The sequence below is a fragment of the Mugil cephalus genome, chromosome 14 (genome assembly GCF_022458985.1).
Source record: "Mugil cephalus isolate CIBA_MC_2020 chromosome 14, CIBA_Mcephalus_1.1, whole genome shotgun sequence".
Lineage (NCBI taxonomy): Eukaryota > Metazoa > Chordata > Actinopteri > Mugiliformes > Mugilidae > Mugil > Mugil cephalus.
Genome location: NC_061783.1, coordinates 5,310,950 through 5,324,549, shown reverse-complemented (window position 1 = coordinate 5,324,549; position 13,600 = coordinate 5,310,950). Strand labels below are relative to the sequence as shown.

Genomic DNA, 13,600 nt, shown 5'->3' with positions numbered 1-13,600 from the left:
AGTCACAGTTCATCCTGAGTGGTTCACAACGCCATTGGTTGTCAGTCATGCTGGAATAATATCCACTGCCGCTTCAAAAGCTTAGTTTTCCACTAATGTTCTAATCAATGCCATGATTTGATCTGGTCTAAAGGTAACTTTTATTCTAATTGTGCATATACCATGTGCCAACTTTGAACTTGGTGCAGCTTTTGTAAGGTTGAAACTGCTTTAATGTTTCAGTAGAGTTGAAAAATATTTGAGGGCCAAACTACTTTAGATGAAGTAATGAATATGGAGCTTGATCTACAGACCAGAACAGCATTAGTGGACCCTGCCAAGAACCACTTCAGTATTGACTTTGCAGCATTTCTAACGCGAGGTCATTTTCACTGAAGGTATTTTGATGAGAGAAAATAAAATATAGGTGTAAATAATCAAATGAATGATGGCTGAATTCCTTTGAGGGGGTCACAGGGGCGTAGCGGTTACCACTCAGTGCGTTTACAGAGCCTAATCAGGCTATGCTCAAAATTTGACTTTTCTGACGACAGTCCTTGTCCCAGTTTACATGCAGCAGAGAAAATCGAATAACTGATGGGAACATGTTCTCCTCCTCCACACTAGGTGGCGATACGTGTCTTTTCAGTGGGTTAATACCATATTAATACTATATTAATATGGCTCCCTTTCCAGTTGAGCTATTACATCTCATAATACAAGAGTCGTTCATGCGGCAGACCGGCACTTCAAACAATAGTACACTTTTTTTAAGCTTGTACGTAATGTTCGCGCTATTTCTGGTGCAGATAACCTACACGCTATCCCTCAGACGGTTCTTCTAGCGACTCTGTTTACCTTCTTCTTCTTCTGCGACCGGCTTCCTAGGATGTTTTTGTTCCGGGCTCACACCGCACAGCAGTTGTGGAGCATTCGCGCACGCGTTATCCTGTCGAAGTCCGATTAAGCGTATACATGGCGGAGAAAATGAATTCCATTCGCATTATCTGGGAGTCTTAATCAAACTCCGATTTTAGTCGGAGTAACGTGTTTACATGCACTTAAGTTCTCCTGTTAGTCCGATTAAGGCAAAAAATATTTTTTTCCGCGTGCATGTAAACACGAGGTGAACCCACCAGCAGGAGTTCACATGTTGTTCCTGTGCCTGCTTCGGGTCGTCCCCACGCGCTCCGGCTTCCTCCCACAGTCTTAAGACATGTTAGCAGTAGGTGTGCATGTCAGGGGTAATGGTTATTTGTCTTGCTGTGTTAGCCCTGGGGGTAAACTGGTGACCAATTCAAGGTGCACCCTGCGTCTTGCAGACCCCCTACGCAGCCCTCTGCACAAGCAGTCATAGGTGATAAACGAATAAATTCCTTTTAGCTGCTTCAGTTTCAGGGTCTCTGGACTGTTTATTGCCTTCATGACATGCTGGGACAACGGAAATCTGAGACACTGTTTATGTTATTAGCTCATTACAGCAGTAAGTTACCAAGTAATGCGTGAAAATATCTGCTGTGAAAAGGTTTACTGAGTTTACCCAAAAGATTTGGGTCTTGTACACATTTTGATACAAGGGTTTAATGTGAAGCCAATCTGAGAAACAACAATGAAAGACATAAATACATACTTGTTAGTTGTAAAGCAGAGTCTTAACAGACTAATGGATCAATGATATATATATATATATACATATATACCTAAAAACAGCAGGATATCTAGCATAAACAGAACCGCAAATCAACAGAATCAGTGGAACTGAAAAGCAGATCAGCTTCTAAGACGAGAAGAAATAGATGTTACCTTTAGTTGTATATATGGTTATGAAAACAACAGCAAATGAGTCCTTTATTAAGGTTACAATGTTCTGTTTTATTTATGTAGTGTCATTTCATCTGTTTGGTCAAACTAGACGTAAACACCAGCCAGGACTCCAGTCAAACCAATCTTCTCTAAATTTCGAGACAATCTGACGAAGAAAATTCAAAAATGAATTCCTGTTTCCATCCGTTACTGTTAAGCCAGTTGTTATAAGGAGTTGGTTTCTCTGAGATCAACATCTGCTGGCACGCGGGCACGCGCCATTTATTCAGGTCAGTTTCCGCTTCACTGCATTTTCAACTCCAATAACGCGGCAACTTTTTCACCTGAGCCAAGCGTTAGAAAAGTCCTCTGATATCCTGAGACGTTTCAAAGGCGGGAATAAGTGAAAATACACTACACTGCATTAAATAGTGACAGCGCAGATGAATTACCACCCTGCGGAACACCATACGGTGCACTGCACGCATTACAGTAAACAATTAGAACGCTGGTTCTGTGCATGTGCCGGCAGTGAGGAGTAGGTCATTTAGCAACGAGCTGCACATGCGCTTCCCACGGTCACGTCGCGTGTCTTTATGGAAGCGCGCAAACAGCAGCGAGCTGTTAGAGGGATGTCAAACAGCGTTGTTCGTCCGTCACTGAAGCCTTACAGGGATGCATTAAGTGTTCTTAAGTTGAAAGGGTGCAGTATTTTCTTTTGATGGTGCTGAAATAATATGTGTCTGTCTTAATAAGTCATTTAGCCTTGTGCAGATTGATGATGTGTGTTAGCTTAATAGGAGTGGAAACATCTGCTAATAGGAGTGACATTATTCAGCTTCCACGAAGGCTTGATTATTTTTAAGTGACTTCAAAGAAAGCAGGATGAGATCCCATTAAAAAAAAAGAGAAAATGGAATTGGAACGGATATTTGAAAACATTAATGACTTACTTAGGAAAATGGCCGTGGTTTTGTTGCGTGTGTTCGTGTTTTTATCTAGGCTTTATCTAGGCCTGGGAGGGTGCTCATTGTACAGGGTTTGAATAAATTACAGTCCACATCTGTGTGTTTAATATATTTAGACAGCGGTGCTCGGCTCCAGATGTGCCACTTTCCTCACTGCGTCTTTGTGTGTGTGTGTGTGTGTCTTGCGTGTCCTCCTTCCACAGACAAGGTGCCTCATTTCTCTCGGCTGGGTGACGTGGAGGTGAACGCCGGGCAGAACGCCTCGTTCCAGTGCGTCGCCACGGGCAAAGTTTCCGAGGCCGAGCCGTTCCTCCTGGAGGTGAGAACGAGAGTGTTCGTCGGACTACGTGGGGTGGGAATCGGAGGGTGTAGGAAGGTGACGCAGTCAAAGCGGATAAAGAGGAGGATGCTTTGCGAAGGGTTTACAGCGCAGCTGCTGACATATTCAAGCTGCTATTTGTGTGAGCTTTTACACTTCACTGAGCAAACCCTGAGCAACCGGTGACCACTTTAAGACGGGCCTAATCCAGAATGGTCCCGGTAGTTTCTGTTAATAACTCTCACTGCGCTCCTTTTGAACGCCACAAAACGCCTGTAATTCCAGGAGCACTTTGAAAAAGTGCTCGCTTTGATAATCTGTTTCGGGGCACTTATTATAACCAAGTTTCTCTGAATTGGCTCGGATGTGTGTCCCTTGTCGTGAATTTGCACCTTCCGTGTTTTGCTCAGCGATGCTCAGCTTCTGCTGAGATTGAATTTGAGCTCCTCTGTCACGTAGCAACTTAATGAATATTCCAGAATATCGACAGCGGACGCCTCCCACCTTTCCCCTCAGGCAACCTTAGAGACATTTTTGTCCATTTTGGCAAAATTTTCCTCTTCCTTTGGCTACAATTTTGACAAAGTCAATCTCTGCACAAATTTTGAAATTCAAAAAAAAAAAAAAAGTAATTCGTTTAGGTCAACAAAACACTGTGAAAAATTACCACCCTCTTGTAACCTTAGCAGACAAAAACGTCCATGTCCAAAAACTGCTTTAAAAAAATGATTAATATTGTTTTCTGATTTTTTTCTGCATAAATCTGTTAAACCACTTCAGCACTTTACAAAACAACCAAAAATTCAATCATTTTGAGGGATTTTAACCCTTTAAATGCCAATTTGCTTACTTGAAGTCACTGTTGGGAAGCTTTTTTTTAAAAAAAATTTGCTATTTCCCATAAAACTAATGGGTGGTTGGGGCATTTGTTTTAAAGACCACTGTTGGATATGACTAAGATGATCTAAAATATTGACTTGATTGCATTATTAGTTGTTGTGTAACATCAGATTTAAAATTTACTCACCTCTTAACGGACAAAAATGTCCCCTTGACTTCCATTATAACTACATTTTTTGATCTCTCAGCCATGACACAATAATTCTCCAATATTAGAGTTTCATTCATGAGAAAAATGGTCAAATTTGTCATTTTTAGTGTTCAACACGAAAATCATCCGTTTCTCCATTATAGGGCCTATGCAAAAATGTTTGTTGTTTCATTCGTTTTTGTGCTTGTGTGATTGAGCTTAGCAGGCTGCTATGAGGTGTGTGGGTGTGTGTCTGTGTGTGTAAAACCATATATGCACTCTTTTTTCAAGAGTTCAGCAGTTTGAGTTCATGCTCTTGGCTGGAGTCCTGTCCCAAACTGTTTGGAGCTCGGTTCTCTGGTCATTTCATTCCTTTTTTCGTAAAAACAACAGCAAATCATGGAATCAAACTGTCACTAAAACGGTTAAAATTCCTCAAACTGAATGAATGTAATGTGCTGAAGTGGTTTAACAGATTTATGCAGAAAAAAATCAGAAAAAAATATGAATCCGTTCAGTTTTGAATGCAGTTTTTGGACAGTGACGTTTTTGTCCGTTAAGGTTACAAGAGGGTAATAAATTAAACAGATGCCTGAGGGTTAAACACTATATCCCATGTTCCAACAGTCAAAACTGTGACATGTACCTTTAAGACACGTGTTGGTCAGATGCGAGTGAGGCCTCCTCATACGACCTTAAAATCTGATGGTAGTTTGTAAATGATATAATTTCTTAAGACACATGAAAGACAATTGCCCGATGGCAAGGTGGCTCTCGTCACCTCATCTGACCACATACTGAGGTGTTAAAGCAACTTGAAGCCGTTATCCCAGTAGCAGCATAATAGCGCTAATAACACTGTCATTTAATAATGTTAAATAATGCATTGAGTTTTGCAAGGGGAATGAGTCACTCCAGGTTTTGGAGGATTATTAAGTTTGCTTTTGCAGCTTTATGATTGTGACGGCATTTAGTTTACTAAAGCCCCCGAAGACGCCTCTTTCTGTCTCCCGCGCCAGCTGGAAATAGTTTCAATTTTCCTAGTTTGAATGTGAGCTAATATTAGTCTTCAAAAATCCATCCCTGAATGCCTCCACTCTTCGTCTGGCCTTGAAGCCTGCACATCTAAGTGCTTTTGATGGCGGCAAGGAGAAGGCGCCTTGCAAATGAGATCTTGGTTTTCTTGGTGATCCATCCCTTGTGTTTCCGCCCGATTTTACTTCCCCTCATCCCTCCCTCCATCCCTCCCTCCCTTCTCCGAATTGAAGCCTTTGAAGATCGTCAGAATGTGAAAGATTTTTTTTCATGTATCGGCTTCAGAGTTTGTTGTTGACGTGGCTACACACACACACACGCGCGTGTGTGAAAATGTGAATTAACAATGTGGAGCGTGTGTTCTGTAATTTGACACCACATTGCCGTGAACTCCCATCCTCAGTCAACACCGCTCTCTTCAGCTCCTCCCTACTTTTCTCATTTCGAGAATAATAAATGCGCGGTAAACTGGCAGAAAATAGAGATCCATCACGAACCATTACTACCTTCTGTTCGTCCGTTTGTTGTTCAGTGTCTGATCATCACCACTGAGTCTGCTAATTGCAGCTCAGTCTTTGATCTCCCCGGCACCGTGGAGGTCCTCTCTGGACAAATCTGGAGCCGCTCTCCTCCGCTCTTCCTTCCATTTAGGTACTCCAAACAAACTGTTTGCATAATGCCTCCTAATCAATTAGCGTCATATTTCCTCCGCCGTCCTATAGCCCGGGATCGCAGACAGCAGTCTCTGATGCTATTTAGATCTTTTAACATCAACGTGTTCCCAGTCCGAGCCTGAATTAGTTTTTGCGGTAACGCGATTTGATTCAGGGCTCTCTGCCAGACAGGAACCCTGCCAACTCACTTAGACGCACGGAAGCATTTATTTCCTTTAAAAGCCTGCAGGTGGACTTTAAAGTTCATGTTAAAAAATAAAAAATAAAAATACAAAAATGTGCATGTTCTAGTCTACAAATGTCATTTCAAGCCCTGGTCTGAAATGCTTGAAAAGTTCTTTCTCTTTTGCTTAAGAAGAAGATTACAGATTACATTGATGCCAACGCTGAGGTTAAAATGAGCAGTTGCTTTAGGCAGCGGTTCTCAGCCACTTTACATCTAATTTCACGTTTTCCGACAGCACCGCGTTCCCTCCCACCCCCTCAGCCACCTTCCTAAACCAGATTCAAACATGCGGATGTCAAAGGCACTTCCTTGTGAAAAGCACAAGCAGGCGACAGCTTGCGCAATACAAACCTGTTCATTTCTGCGAGGTGGCTGCGTGCGTTGTGTCTCGCACCTGGAGCACCTCACCGAGAGCGCCGGCCCCCGATTTTCTGTTCCACTTGTTGAGCCAATTGCCAATGTGCCTGGAGCGCTGACACATTAGCATGGCGAGAGATGGGGAGACGTCAGCCGGAGCCCTAATGCTGAAAATAAGAACCCGGGAGGCCTGTGTCAGCAGCCTCACAGGCGAACGCGCTATTGTTAGCGCTGACATTTAGCGCGTATTTATTATCCTGCCCTCCCATGTAGCTAATTCGGACCCTCCTTTGTCTCCCTGACGGCCTCTCAGCCTGCCACCAATTCCGAATCACTTGGGTAGACTTCAGGTAAACACTTGTGGTCGGGCCGCTGTGCTCACGGCTCATTTCTCCCTCTTGTGTTGTCTTTGTCTGGCTGTCAGCGGAGAAGCGGAGTGGTGCTGGACACGCCCTTGCTGTCTCGCCTGAGCCACAAGCGGCTGATGGCGACTTTCCAGGTGGAGGCGCAGCGTGGAGAGCAGGACCTCTACCGCTGCATCACCCTGTCCCCCAGAGGCGCCGCCGTCTCCAACTTTGGAGAACTCATCGTCAGAGGTGAGCCGCGTGAATGCTTCCATGCTTTCGCGTTCAAGAATAATTCAAGTGTATTTCAACCTGTCTCAGTTCTTCCTTTATGTAGCTGTTCAGGGAAACAAGGTGTTGTACCAAACAGAATGTGTCGGGGTAAATCAAAACTCATTTTTACATGAATTATTTTTTGGTTTTGAGCCACACTTGAAAGCAGAACAGAAATGAGCCATTTGGCTAACTGTAAGGCAGGGGCGCCGGACCAGAAACGTCCCTTTGTTTTAGTGCAAACAAGTATATTATGGCAATATTTACATTTTACAAACTATAATTTCACAAAAAAAATTATGAACAACCTCAGATTTCTTTAGAAAAATGTGTTGTGTTTAGTCCTGGGTCTCAGTTTTGGGTTATGTCCACAAATTTTACTAAAATAGTTCAACCCTTAGTGGTAATAGCATATACTTTTATTGAAAAATTGCAGTTTTGTATGTGTATTTTGCACTTTGCACATTCATCGCGGGCCAGATTGGACCCTTTGGTGAACTGGTTTTGGGCCCTGGGCCGTATGTTTGACACCCCTGCTCTGAGGGATGTTTGTGGAGGTTCTCAGTAAATCAGGTCATGTTATATCTAAAAGAAACTAGCTGAAACAAGGGCAACTGGACTTGGTCTGAATAGAAACATCTGTGGGTGTTGCAGAAACTGGCTAATTAGCACCTTTTGATGACCAGCTGTTTATGACTCTTCTGACCCTAGTCATAGAGTTTCTCATGTGCACCCCCCAACTCCCCACCAGAAGTGAAGAAGCTAGTAGGACGAGTGGTGAAACGTCTTCCAGGAACCCTACAAGAACCTTTTTACAGCTTGTTTTTTGGATAACACTTAAAGATCTCAATCTGGGGATGCTAACCAGCTAAGCTAATCACTTCGTTTATTAAGGTTACGTGTTCTTTTGAAACTCAACAGCAAATTGCAATGGACCAGTGTAAGAATGCTCATTTAGTAGGACTACACCGCAGTCCACAGACAAGGAGCTAAATCGGTTGGAAGGTGAGACGAAGATGATGGATGCAGAGAGGTAGAAAGCCAGCACATCTCTGGAGGTGTCTTTACGCTCACTGCTCCGACTGCTGCCAAGTGATGAGGAAAAGAGTGGGACCTGCTAATGCCACTCTTGGAAAATCTCCACGCTCCCATTGATCGACTAATCCCTGCCGTGGAACGACAGCGAATGAAAATTATTTGTGGCAACTGGAATAAAAGAAGAATACTAACTGTTTCATGTGCTGGAAATCTTGCGTGTTATGTTTTCTCCAGCCGTGACAATGGTTAGAGTGTACAGCTGAAAAGTGACACAAAGCTCAACTGACTCTAGTTAGCTTTATTTTGTCGATAATTTTTTTTTATTTATTTCAGTTGTAACATAAACAAAGGCAAAAACGGCCACAGATGGGGATTAGCTATTGATTTTGCCCATTTACCGAAAACCCTTTCACAAAAGTACAGTTGTTTGATTCCTTCCTAAGGTTGTCAGATGTGGATCACTAAATAGCTTTCAAAAAATCAGTAAGATGGCAACACTTTATTTATTCACTCATCATCTATTACTGCTCATGCTAGAGCAGCGGTGGCAATCGCAGCGTTCATTTTGCCTTCATCCCGCAAAACCATGCATTTCCACCAGATGGCGAACTCCAGGTGCTAATGAAGTTTGCAAACGCAGAGTCTGTCGTCTCTACTGGCATGTGATCTTTGTTCTTTGAGTCAAAAAGTTTTACATCATACCAAATTTAGAACCTAACGAGTCTGTGTTCGGGAGGAAATCTGAGCACCAGTTTGGACTGAAGAGGCTAATGTTCAAACAGAACATGAACTCAGGTCTAATTCTGAAATTTAGTGCATGTTTGGTGCAAAAAGGGTGGGACCCAAACACAGGGCAAACACTAGGAAACGAAGCAGGCTGAAATAATAAAGCTAATTTAATGGATAAACAAGAACAAAAGGCACTACCAAGCTGAGGCAGGATGATGCAAACAGAATCCCAACAGAAGTAAGTGCAACCAGAAAAAGCAAAAATAACCATAAAAAATAAATAAATAAACCAAAAGAGGCCGAAAGCACAAGGATCTAAAAAATAAAAAAGAAAGAAAGAAAGACAGCAGGAAACACGAGGAGAGAACATTGGGTAAGCACAACAGGCACAAGATTACAGGAAATGTTCAGAACTCTTATGAAGGGAAAAGAACGCACTGTCTTTACAAATGTGAACTCAAGCAACACTTGGAAAATGGAAGCTGATGAGATACCTGCTGCAAAAAAAAAAAAAAGTAGGGTTCCGATATTTGTAGGTCCACACTCATGTCGTGAACTCTCCAAAATTATTGGTAAAATGTGTGTAGCTAAAAATAGGTTTCCCACTATGATATTCCCAGACGTCTGGAAACGTTACAATTCTCAGTCTGATTGGTTCAACAGACAAAAGACACTATTGGTTAGTAATCTTTGGAAGCAATGGAGCAATATTTTTCCCTTTTGTACCGAGCCAGGTGGAAAATAAACAACATCAGTGTCAGGTAAATAAGTCCCATTTTCAAAAACACAGAATTGCTCTATGGAATCCTTTAAGACTGTGGGCACAGGTGTAGTCATTGTTGAACACATCCATCAGCAGCGCGTGCACACTTCCTCACCCGCAGCATCGCGTGATGAATTCATTTCATGTGCGTCTACTTGATGAGGGTCACATTATCCATCAAGGCTAGGGGGTTTTTTTTGTGTGCAGAGAGGACAGAATTAGTTCTGCAATTATTCATGCAAATAAGCTCTTATTCAGCGCCATTAGAGTGAAAATGAAGATTTTTCGCCTTGCAAGGGTCTCTCTCACACTCTGTCTGTCTCGACTATAGTCTTTATGTGATTAAAAGACTTTTATGACTCAGTGCTCTAGCAGAGCAGAAATAATGTTATTGGAACTGTAAAACACAAAATAAGAGAAAATCCACGTCGGGAATCCTTGACTTCTTCTCGCATATTTGCTTTTTTCTGCTGAGAATGGAGACAGGTTTTTTTTTTTTTTAGCAGGGTTGTAAAAGGTACAGCTCCTTTTATATTTCACTACTGCTTCTAATATTACTTTTAACCTTCATTCTAAAAGGATAATATATTTAACATTTAATCAGCACAGATACTTGTATATAGTGACATTGTTTTCGCTTTCGTTGCAGTGCCCCCGACTCCTATCGCGCCCCCTCAGCTCTTGCGGGCAGGTCCCACTTATCTAATCATCCAGCTCAACACCAACTCAATCGTCGGGGACGGGCCGGTCATCCGTCGCGAAATCCAGTACCGGGCCAGCCAGTCCACGCTGACGGAGACTCACGGCGTGGGCTCGCTTACCTACAAGGTCTGGCACCTGGAGCCAGACACAGAGTACCGCATCAGCGTCCTGCTCACTCGGCCCGGGGACGGGGGCACCGGAGCTCCGGGACCGCCTCTGATCAGCAGGACTAAGTGTGCAGGTGAGGCAGATCCAGGATCCTCAAAAAAAATAAATTTTAAAAAATCTACATGCAGAGGGAAAGAGCTGCTTCAGGAACCAAAGTTTATTGTACTGTTTTTTGCTATAAACCTCCCTGAGTGGGATTTAAAGGTAGAAGATACAGAAGGTATTATTAGGAAATGTACAATCTGTCTTTTATTGCTACAGATCTGAGTGAATTATTATTTTTTCGTCATTGATTGTTTTTTTTTTTGTTGTTTTGTTTTTAATTAACGCTTAAAGCGCATTAAAGCAGTATTTGGTATTACCGTAACTCACAGTGGTTTGCTCTACTGACGAAATTCAAAGTGTGGCTGAACACTGGGAAGTCATGCTTTTGTCTGGAAGACCTTCTTGACATGTCAAGGGTATAACTAACTTAACTTACTTCCTGAGGCTCCCCGGTCTTTCCCTAACCCGGAAAGCACAACATCTGCAGTGTTCAGGGATGTTCAGGTGTTAAAAAATGTATCAACAGTTTAATCTATAGAATGTTAAAGAAAAACCTCCTTAGCATTTGCTCAAGACCCAGGGGAGAATCTTCTTCTCTTATTTTATCTCGCCAACAACATTATGACAATTAAAGTGAGAAAACCACCAAACACTCCCACTTGAGGATCGGGAAATGGTGAAAGTTTTATTTTTTTGCTTGAAAAATGACCTGCTATTAGCCGGTGTAGTATGACTCTTCCATGAGGAAATCTGCCCCGTGGAACAGAAAAACGCATGCAGCACATAGAAGACTTGAAACATCATCGGCAAACAGAAGAACATCTGGTTACAATTCAGTGCAGTTCACTCGGATGACGCTGTTTTTTAGAGCCTGCTCTGAGATTCACCCAGGTTTCCGAGCCTCTGAGCTGCTTCAAACTGCTAAGACGCATCACTTACCGGATTGCAGTTTGCCCGCAGCCTCTAAGAACAAAGGTTTGCCTGTTATCGCTGTTGCTTTCTATTTATCGCAGGCTTATCTCTAATGAAAACACATATTTGCACGAGAATAAAATGACGCTTTCATCTCCGTTAATTTACATAAGAGGCTGTGGGAGGTTCGAGAAAAAGAAACAACAGATCCCGTGTGAAGATTCACAGCTAAAGCGCTACACCCTTGGGGTAAGGGATGGTCTGGACTGAGCTGCAGCGGGACGATTCAACAGAAGAGACTGCGTAGCATCAAAAGTTCTTTTCTGTTTCATGTCATGCGAGCACAGGGCAGGGTTTTCTCACCACCTCTTATCAGCGGTGCAGCCGCTTTGCTGCTCATCTGGGTGAAAAGGACGCCCCGCTGTTCTGTCAAGGAGGCGGCGTGGCGTCCTGTCACCTGCCACACTCTTTGATCCACTCTCGTCAGTGTCTTCCTCTCGCCCACCTCCTGTCGGCTCCCATTGCTCAGATCTAAAGCTTTGTCCCCGGGGAGACGGCTTCAGACAGCAGTCCCTGTGACGCCTAAACCTGGACGAATTTGTCTTCTTAATGTGTCACAGAGAGCCATTTCTTTTGGCGGAGAGATCCTACTTTTTGGACACACGTTGAGCGTGACCTTTCAAACTTACTGGCGCGCAGGATTTCAGTCCCATTGTTGAGGGTGGCCAACCACACAGAGGCCCCTTCAACTGCTAAATAGATTATTTGATTTTGTCATGCATGCAGTTCGGGTGGGCATTCCAGCATTCCTTCTTCCCGTCCTTCTCTTGTCTAAAGCACTATGAGATGATGAGATGTTTGTGGGAAAATCAACATAATCCCACTGAAAATTGGTACAATATATTGCTCTCGGCCCACTTGTCTAACAACCTCAATACGCTTAAAATGAGGCGTTTGGCAGATGGTCCAAAGGCTTCCTTTCAACATCGGAGCTCGGGGGTTTCATCCAGAGAAGAAACATTTACCTACACTTCCTTTTTCCACTGACCGCTTTTCAAGCTGATTTTCCAGGTGTGCAGAAGTTGTACCTTTGTCATGTGTAAGTGGAAACCCCGCAAGTGTCTCAATTCCTTCACAAAAGCACAAAGCTCGTGGAGAGAGCAGAAAGCACGAGCCTGCCGTGCTTTGCGAATCAGAATCACAGTTGTCTTTCTTGCCACATATGTTCCACACATAGGAGGAGCTGAACAATTCCAAAAATATTCAATAACATATAATATAATGTAATTTATGAGCCTTAAAATGCCAGTGTGTGAAGGGGTTATTGACAAGTTCAGTTGCACATGGGAAGAAACTGTTCCTGTGGAGTGAGGTTTTCATCATTTCGGGCTGCAGCCTCCTGCCAGAGGAGACTGACTCCAACAGTTTGTATTCGGGGTAAGAGGGGTGGGGCCGCAATCTTTCCTGCCCGCCTCGGTGTCCGGGAGGCGGACAAGTCCTGGGGAGAAGGCAGATTGCGGCCTTTCAGCAGAGCGAATCATACACTGCAGTCTGCCTTCGCCGTTATCAGGGGCAGCACCATACAGGGCGCTGATGGAGGAGGTGAGGACGGACTGCATGATGGAGGTGTAGAGGTGAACCAGGATCACATTTGGCAGGTTTAAGTTCTTCAGCTGTGGCAGGAAGTACATCCTCAATTATGCATTGTTTTATTGTTTTGTTTTTTTCTAATTAGGGAGCTAATGTTCAGCTCCAGCTTGAGGTCCTGGGTTAGGATGGTTCCTGAGGTTAGGGTTAGGGTTAGCGTTAGGGTTAGCGTTAGGGTTAGGGTTAGGGTCCACCTGGGGGTCAGCCAGGATGATATTTCTAACATAATGTGCTTCCACCAGGGAAACCAGAGTCAAAGTCAAATGATTGATCCACAAAACTGGCCTCACTGTTGTAGGTTTGTAGTATCAGGTTGCGTAAAGTGATTCCTAACCGTTCTTTGACCACAAGCCGTTTCAGATCTTACAGTGTTCTTGTGTAGTTGTCAGTGTACGCTACCACACCCCTGTAGCTGCAACCCCACCAAGACACAGTGCTGGAAACAGATGCTTTTCAATCTTCACTCACAAACTCTGGCCAGTGAGCCAGTTTCCCTAGCTGTGAAATAAGGCGCGGTACAAACAGCGTCTAGCGTAAATATAGTCTACAATGTTTTATATTCACAGTGTTCAAGATCTTCACACGGCC

At 43.4% G+C, this 13,600-nt stretch overlaps 1 protein-coding gene across 6 annotated transcripts in view; it reads left to right on the top strand.

The window, feature by feature from the left end:
• ptprua (protein tyrosine phosphatase receptor type Ua) overlaps positions 1 to 13,600 on the top strand; it is a 192,904-nt gene that overhangs the window by 107,402 nt on the left and 71,902 nt on the right. For all 6 annotated transcript variants that reach the window (XM_047604874.1, XM_047604871.1, XM_047604873.1 and 3 more), the window contains exons 5-7: positions 2,954 to 3,069; positions 6,816 to 6,987; positions 10,188 to 10,481. In XM_047604874.1, coding sequence (XP_047460830.1) covers positions 2,954 to 3,069; positions 6,816 to 6,987; positions 10,188 to 10,481 — 582 coding nt within the window. The remainder of the gene's footprint in view (positions 1 to 2,953; positions 3,070 to 6,815; positions 6,988 to 10,187; positions 10,482 to 13,600) is intronic.